General features: G+C 53.2%; 2 protein-coding genes across 2 annotated transcripts; both read right to left on the bottom strand.

The window, feature by feature from the left end:
- Nucleotides 1-1,144: 1,144 nt before the first annotated feature.
- LOC136993128 (olfactory receptor 14A16-like) lies at nt 1,145-2,104 on the bottom strand. The gene has a single exon (XM_067303139.1). It carries the CDS (start codon nt 2,102-2,104, stop codon nt 1,145-1,147), a length of 960 nt encoding a protein of 319 aa, XP_067159240.1.
- A 4,578-nt stretch (nt 2,105-6,682) lies between these two features.
- Nucleotides 6,683-7,642, bottom strand: LOC136993129 (olfactory receptor 14J1-like). The gene has a single exon (XM_067303140.1). It carries the CDS (start codon nt 7,640-7,642, stop codon nt 6,683-6,685), a length of 960 nt encoding a protein of 319 aa, XP_067159241.1.
- Nucleotides 7,643-8,151: the final 509 nt, after the last annotated feature.

Genomic DNA, 8,151 nt, shown 5'->3' with positions numbered 1-8,151 from the left:
TGTGCTGGCTCTGGGAGTCCTGGCAGGTGGTGCTGGTGCCTGTAGCCCTTGAGAAATGCCCAATCCTGCTAGCAGCAGTGATTCCCCTCCATGAAAGTTGGGAGCTTCTGGAGTGTCGTGGCTCCCATCAGCTCCTCATCCCTCCACTGGCCCAGCCCTGCTGCCCTGCATCTGGCCGCACGGCACCACTGTGTAGGCATCACACAGGACAGGGCATGTTCTGGGGTGAGGAAACATCCCCCCAGCATGGTCCCCATGACAGCCCTTGGTGCCTCATCCCCCTCGGCCCTCCTGCCTGCCAGAATCCCCCACCCCCTGCCCAGCCGTGTCCCTGTACCCCTGAGGTTATCAGAAGGCCATGCTCCAGGGTCTGATGAGGTCTGAGCCCAAAGGGAGAGGCCAGGCAGGGCTAGACATTCCCTCTATACACCTGCTGAGGCCAGTAGGTAGATGGAACTGGTCACATTCAAAGATCACCCCTCACGAGGACCACGGGGAATGGCCAGTGCTGGAAATAACTGGTACGAGAGCCTGGGTGTGTGAGGAGTTTCCTGGGGCAATTTCTCCTCTCCATTCATGCAGCAACAAGCTGTGCTGGATCCTTGCATTGAGGCACCCTGCCTGAGGCCCCCATGGGAGGAGGATGGTCTACTGGCACGGGAGATGGCCCCAGGACCTCCTCTGCATGCTCCCTGACAGCCCTGCAGAAGACCCAGCAGAGGGCACGTCCTCCCAGGGATCACAGCTGGATATCCGGTCCTCCAGCTGGGCATGGAGCCTTGTCTGGGGGTGACTTTTGGTGTAAGGACCAGCACGCAGGGAGGACAGGATTGTATTAAATAAATGTGGTGGGGACAGGGCGTGAGGGACAGCAGCTTTGGAGGAAGAGCCCAGGTTTCAGGCACTGCACTGGGTAGAACCTACTTTATTACAGAGATACTGTGAGGGAGTCAGCTCTGACCCACTGTTGGACACAACTTTATATGGGCACCAGGTGAGACAGAGCAGTCTCAGGAAAGGAGGAATGAATCCAAACATTTCTGTAGCAACATGCTGACAAATAATAATAACAACAGTATATAATAGTCATAATAAAAATAAAGTGAACAAACAAAGCTCAGTCCTGGTATGGGATATAGGGGAGTCATTTGTGGAGAGCAATGGCAATGTTACCACTGCTGAAAAATGTCCATGAAATCACTTTCCTCAGGGCATCTTTCAGCTCCTTGTTCCTCATGCTGTAGATGAGCGGGTTCATTGTTGGAGGCACCACTGAGTACAGAACAGTCACCACCAGATCCAGAGCTGGGGAGGAGAAGGAGGGGGGCTTCATATAGGCAAAGATGATAGTGCTGACAAACAGGGAGACCATGGCCAGGTGAGGCAGGCATGTGGAAAAGGCTTTGTGCCGGCCCTGCTCAGAGGGGATCCTCAGCACGGCAGTAAAGATCTGCACATAGGACAGCACAATGAAAACAAAGCACAAAAAAACTAAACAAAGACTAAACACAATGAGGCCAATTTCCCTGAGGTAGGAGTCTGAGCAGGAGAGCTTGAGGATCTGGGGGACTTCACAGAAGAACTGGTCCACTGTGTTGCCTTTGCAAAGTGGTATGCAAAATGTGTTACCAGTGTGTAGCACCGCATTGAGAAAACTACCGCCCCAGGCAGCTGCTGCCATTCTCACACAGGCTCTGGTGCCCATGAGGGTCCCATAGTGCAGGGGTCTGCAGATGGCAACAAAGCGGTCATAGGCCATGACTGTGAGAAGACAATACTCTCCTCCCAACAAGAAGAAAAGCAGGAAGATTTGAGCAGCACATCCCGAGTACGAAATGGCCCTGGTGTCCCTCAGAAAATTGGCCATGGATTTGGGGACAATGGTGGAGATGGAGCCAAGGTCCAGAACAGAGAGGTTGAGGAGGAAGAAGTACATGGGGGTGTGGAGGCGGTGGTCGCAGGCTACAGCTGTGATGATGAGGCCGTTGCCCAGGAGGGCAGCCAGGTAGATGCCCAGGAAGAGCGAGAAGTGCAAGAGCTGCAGCTCCCGTGTGTCCACAAATGCCAGGAGGAGGAACTCGTTGAGGGAGCTGCTGTTGGACATTTTGCTATGTCCAGGCATCAGGGACTGTGCAAAGAAGAGACATTGAGAAGTTAGGAGAGACTTTTCAAGAAAATAAACCCCCAAATGTTGCAGTTCTCTCTTGGAGCTGGAGGATGATCACACTCATATCTTGCCCTAGATAGAAACCAGCCCCTGCTGAGAGCACACGACTCCAGTTTCAAAGTGCACATCTCCTAACTTCTCACCCTTTCTCCAGGCACCTGAGGGAGCTCTCCACACTCCCCTTCTAGCCAAGCACACACAGGGCTCTTTTCAGATGCCCACATACAGCCTCCCACCACCATCTCCATACTCTCAGCATCTCTGCACCTTCCTCATGGGGCGCTCAGATATCACAGAGGTGCTATGAGACAGCAGTGCCTTTCTAGAGGGCAGAACGCAGGCTGCCAGGACACTATATGGAAACGGTCAAAGGACTGTTAGGACTGGAGATGGATTCTCCTTAAGGGAGAGTCAGCTCATTTCCCAGCCCCACGGACTGCATTTTCTGGAGCTCCACAAGTCAGAAGGGGGCTGGGGCAACCTCATTCCCATGCAAACCCCTCTGCTGCACAACTTGCAGCATCAATGTCTGAACTGCAGCTGAACACCCCCCCCCCGCCCTCCCCCCCCAAAACCAGAGAGCACAAGAACAAGATGAGGAGCAATATGGACAGGTGGGGAAAGAAGGAGCAGCACCATGATCCTGCTGCCAAGGGAGGCAAGAAGAGAGAGACAGACAGGAACTCAGGAAAGCCTTCACCTTACCAGCTAGGCATGCCGCCTCGCAGGCAGTGGCATTGCAGGGCAGTCACTCTCAGAGTAGACATCCCTGGACCCCAGCTTGGCTAAACAGGGAGCTCCCACGTGATCTCCAGGGCAATAAGGCAGCATACGGAAAGGGGAAGAAGGGAAATGCTGCAAAGGAGGAATTTAGAAATATTGTCCAGCAAAGTACGGATGGTGTTAAGGAAGCCAAAGCTCCTTTGTGACAGAGGCACTTGCAGAGGATGTGAAGGACAGGAAGAAGAGCTGCTGCTGCTTCAGTGACAGTAAAAGACTAAACAAGGAAATGTGGGCTCATGGCTGAATGGGGCAGAGATTCTAGTAGAAGCAGATGTAGATATGTGTGAGGAACTCAAGTCCTTCCTGGCTTCAGTCTTCACCAGCAAGGTCTTCTGAGCTGTTGTGCCTAGAGTCAGGACTCCCGAGGAGAAAAGCAACCTGCAGTGCCTAAGTCTTGAGTGAGGAATGACTTGCAAGAACTCAACCCCTACAAGTCTATGGGACTGGATGGCTGGCATCCATGGACATTGAGAGGGCTGGCTGCTATGACAGCAAGGCTGCTCTCTATCATATTTGAAAGGTTGTGGAGATCAGGGGAGGTCCCAATGAACAGCAGAAGGAATATGTCGTGCCCATCTTCAAAAGCAGCCACAACGACAACCTGGGGAGCTGCAGGCCATTCAGCCTCACGTTGATGAGGAGTGTGTTATGGAGCTGTACTTGTGGAGGAGAGGAGAGTAGTGGATGTCCAGTAGACATTCAGGTGGGCAAAAAACTGGTTGGATGATTGAGCTCAGAGTGTTTTCATGAATGGGTCATGTTCTACCAGGAAGCCAGGTAAAGGTGGGGTATGCAGGGGTATACCTCACATCCTGTCCTGTTTGAAAGGCTCATCAGTGGGGCAGAACAGCCCGTGCATCAGGACAGGCAGAAACCTGACAGGCAGAGGAGGGACCCCAAGCAGAAGGAGAAGGCCCTGGACCTCACGGGAGTGCCATATGAGTGCATGGTGCGTGCTCACCACAAATGAGGCCAGCTGCATACAGGGCTGTGTTAACAAGAGCCTGGCCACCCAGGCAAGGGCAGTTCTTATCCCCCTTGACTCAGTGCTGGCGCGGCAATGTCTGCAATAGCGTGTCCCAGTGTGGTACGCCCAGTGTTGTAGGAATGGGGAAGAACTGGAGAGGGTGCAGAGGAGGTCTGCCCAGATGGGTTTGGGGGCCTGAAGCACATGGCCAGAATGGAGAGGTTGAGGGACCTGGGCTTCTTTAGCCTGCTGAAGTGGAGGCTAAAGCCCATACAATAGTCACCTGTGACTGCTTGTGACAGGGTGGTTTCAGAGATGAGGCAACTTTTCTTGGTAGTGGGAAAAAGCATGAGAAGGGGAAAGAACCACAGACTGCATCTTGAGAGGTTCAGACTGCACTTCAGGTAAAAGGAACGTCACTCGTAGGTAGTGCTGTGGTGCAACTGGACACCCAGAGGAGCTCCGTGATCAGTCCCGGGCTCTGTGTTTCAAGGAGCCACCAACAAGGACGGAGGGATTTCAGTAAAGGTGGGGAGATCGTGCAGTGAGAGCAAGGTGGGGAAGCAGGTTGGGTGTCTACAGGCTGCAGGGAAAGAGGTGTAGGTTTGGGACAGCTTGGGACAGCTTAGGACAGCCTGCGTTGTAGACGACTGAGGGCACTGCCCAGGCTGAAAGCCTCTAAAAGAACGGAGGTCTTTTTCCATTTCCCTATGGCTGGTGCATCTGCCACCAAGGCCTCTACTTTTGGATGGCCGAATTTGCACAAATCTCAACATAGTTGTGTTACCATGATCTTTTAAAGGAGTCCCTAAAATATCTCACTACACATCCTTTTCATTCCCTCCACGGTCAACGAAGTGACTTCATTTTGGGGGACAACAAGGAGGAGTCTGATCTCACCCCAGGCCACTCCCCGTCAGTGCAGACATCTTTGGCTAATCCAGTTCTCCAGACTTCCCTTTCCAGTCTACCAAGGGAAAAAGGTTGTCCAGCCCCTTCCTCCTAGAGGATTTGGGTTGGGAGGGACCACCAGAGATCTCCAGGACCAAGATCTCCTCTGAGCTGGGCTAACTTGACACTTAGATCAGGTTGGTAGGTGCTTTCTCCAGGAGAGTTTTCAAAGATTTCTTGTCCCCTGCCCCAGTGCTACTCAACTACCATGGTTGTTTCTTTATTTATCCTTCAACTCCTTTGAAATTTCCCTTACTGCATCTTCTCCTTGTTGTCTCTTGTCCTTTCCTCCCCTTGGCCCCCACCCAGACCACCCTACCAACTTTGAATGAGGACAATCACAGCCTCACCTCCAAGCACAGCCTTGTTGGGATCTCCTGGGACTATGCAGGTCGGCCATGGTGGCCAGCTGCAAGCAGAGCTATGTGCTGCAGATCTCTACATGGTCTCAGACGAGAACGTATGGAGACATAATATGACCCAGGGCAGAGGCTGTGGGCCAGTGCCAGGGCAGAGCTGGGATCAGCAGGCATGAGAAGAGAAGACCTCCAGCAGCTCCTCTCACACCTGGGCAGGGAATGATGCACCTGGCAGTGCTCCTGCGAGAGGACAGTGACACAGGATGGGGGATACTGCGAGCTGCAGTGCTGGGCACTGACCATCTGTGCTGGGTCTGGGAGTCCTGGCAGGTGGTGCTGGTGCCTGTAGCCCTTGAGAAACCCCTGATCCTGCTAGCAGCAGCGAGTCCCTTCCATAACCATCGAGAGCTTCTGGAGTGTCGTGGCACCCATTTGCACCTCATCCCTCCACTGGCCCAGCCCTGATGCCCTGCACGTGGCCCCACGGTCCCACTGTGAAGGCACGGCACAGGACAGGGTGCGTTCTGGGGTGGGGAAATATTCCCCCAGCATGGTCCCCATGACAGCCCTTGATGCCCTGTCCCCCTCGGCCCTCCTGCCTGGCAGCCTCCCAGCAGTCCCCAACCCCTGCCCAGCTCTGTACCTGTTCGCCCCAGCGTTAGCAGAATGCCGTGCTCTATGGTCTGCTGAGGTCTGAGCCCACAGAGAGGCCAGGCAGGGCTGGACATTGCCTCCACACACATACTGAGGCCAGCAGCCAGACGGAGCTGGTCACATTCAAAGATCACCCCTCACCAGGACCATGGGGAATGGCCAGTGATGGAAATAGCTCTTACAAGAGGCTGGGTGTGTGAGGAGATTCCTGGGGCAGTTTCTCCTCTCTGCTCATGCAGCAACAAGCTGGGCTGCATCTTTGTTCTGACAGACCCTGTTTGAGTCCCGCCATGGGAGGAGGATGGTCTACAGGCCCAGTAAATGGCCCCAGGACTTCTGCATGCTCCCTGCCAGCCCTGCAGAGCACCCAGCAGAGGGCTCATCCTCCCAGGGATCACAGCTGGACATCCAGTCCTCCAGCTGGGCATGGAGCCTTGTCTGGCAGGATGACTTTTGGGGTAAGGATCAGCATGCAGGTTGGGCAAGATTGTCTCAAGGAAATGTGCTGGGGACATGGCAAAAGGGAGAGCAGCTTTGGAGAAAGAGGACAGCCTTCAGGCACTGCACCTGGAAGAACCTACTTCATTACAAAGACACTGTGAAGGAGTCAGCTCTGACCCAGTGTTAGACACAACTTTATATGGGCACCAGGTGAGACAGCACAGTCTCAGTGAAGGTGGAATGAATCCAAGCATTTCTGTAGCAACATGGTGATAAATAATAATAACAACAGTAATAGTAGTAATGATACAAACTAAGTGAACAAACAAAGCTCAGTCCTGGTACGGGACACAGGGGGAGTCATTTGTGGAGAGCAATGGCAATGCCACCACTGCTGAAAAATATCCATGAAATCACTTTCCTCAGGGCATCTTTGAGCTCCTTGTTCCTCATGCTGTAGATGAGAGGGTTCATTGTTGGAGGCACCACTGCATACAGAACAGTCACCACCATATCCAGAGCTGGGGAGGAGATGGAGGGGGGCTTCAGGTAGGCAAACATGACAGTGCTGACACACAGGGAGACCACAGCCAGGTGTGGGATGCACGTGGAAAAGGCTTTGCGCCGGCCCTGCTCAGAGGGAATCCTCAGCACAACAGTGAAGATCTGGACATAGGACAGCACAATGAGAACAAAGCACAAAAAAACTAAACAAAGACTAAACACAATGAGGCCAATTTCCCTGAGGTAGGAGTCTGAGCAGGAGAGCTTGAGGATCTGGGGGATTTCACAGAAGAACTGGTCCACTGTGTTGCCTTGGCAGAGTGGTATGGAAAATGTGTTAGCAGTGTGCAGAACAGCATTGACAAAACTACTGGCCCAGGCAGCTGCTGCCATTTTGGCACAAGCTGTGCTGCCCATGATGCTCCCATAGTGCAGGGGTTTGCAGATGGCAACGTAGCGATCATAGGCCATGACTGTGAGAACAGAATATTCTCCTCCTAACAAGAAGACAAATAAAAATACTTGTGCAGCACATCCTGAGAAGGAAATGGCCCTGGTGTCCCACACGGAATTGGCCATGGATTTGGGGACAGTTGTGGAGACAATGCCAAGGTCGAGGAGGGAGAGGTTGAGGAGGAAGAAGTACATGGGGGTATGGAGGCGGTGGTCACAGGCTACGGCTGTGATGAGGAGGCCGTTACCCAGGAGGGCAGCCAGGTAGATGCCCAGGAAGAGTGAGAAGTGCAACAGCTGCAGCTCCCGTGTGTCCGCAAATGCCAGGAGGAGGAACTCGTTGAAGGAGCTGCTGTTGGACATTTTGCTATCTCTGGGCATAGGGGTCTGTGCAAAGGAGAAAAGACATTGAGAAGTTAGCAGAGACTTTTCAAGCCAAGAAACCCCCAGATGTTGCAGTTCTGTTTGAGCTGGAGGATGATCACACTCATATTTTGTCCTAGAAAGAAACCAGTCCCTGCTGAGAGCACACAAGTCCACTTTCAAAGTGCACAGCTCCAAATTTCTCACCCTTTCTCCGGACACCTGACGGAGCTCTCCACACGACCCTTCTAGCCAAGGACACACAGGGCTCTTTTCAGATGCCCGCATACAGCTTCCCACCACCATCTCCATACTCTCAGCATCTCTGCACCTTCCTCATGGGGCGCTCAGATATCACAGAGCTGCTATGAGGCAGCAGTGCCTTTCCAGAGGGCAGGATACCACAGGGAAACGGTCAACGGACCATCAGGAGTGAAGATGTGTACGCCTTAACGAAGATTCAGCTCATTTCCCAGCCCCACAGATCGCATTTCCTGGAGCTCCACAGG

This window comes from Apteryx mantelli, chromosome 11, assembly GCF_036417845.1.
Source record: "Apteryx mantelli isolate bAptMan1 chromosome 11, bAptMan1.hap1, whole genome shotgun sequence".
NCBI classification, from domain to species: Eukaryota; Metazoa; Chordata; class Aves; order Apterygiformes; family Apterygidae; genus Apteryx; species Apteryx mantelli.
Note: the sequence above shows the minus strand (reverse complement) of the source record. Positions and strands in the feature narration are given on the sequence as shown.

What these genes read in the sequence shown, in the direction of transcription:
- LOC136993129 (XM_067303140.1), bottom strand. Translation starts at nt 7,642, where the DNA reads ATGTCCAACAGCAGCTCCTTCAACGAGTTCCTCCTCCTGGCATTTGCG.
- LOC136993128 (XM_067303139.1), bottom strand. Translation starts at nt 2,104, where the DNA reads ATGTCCAACAGCAGCTCCCTCAACGAGTTCCTCCTCCTGGCATTTGTG.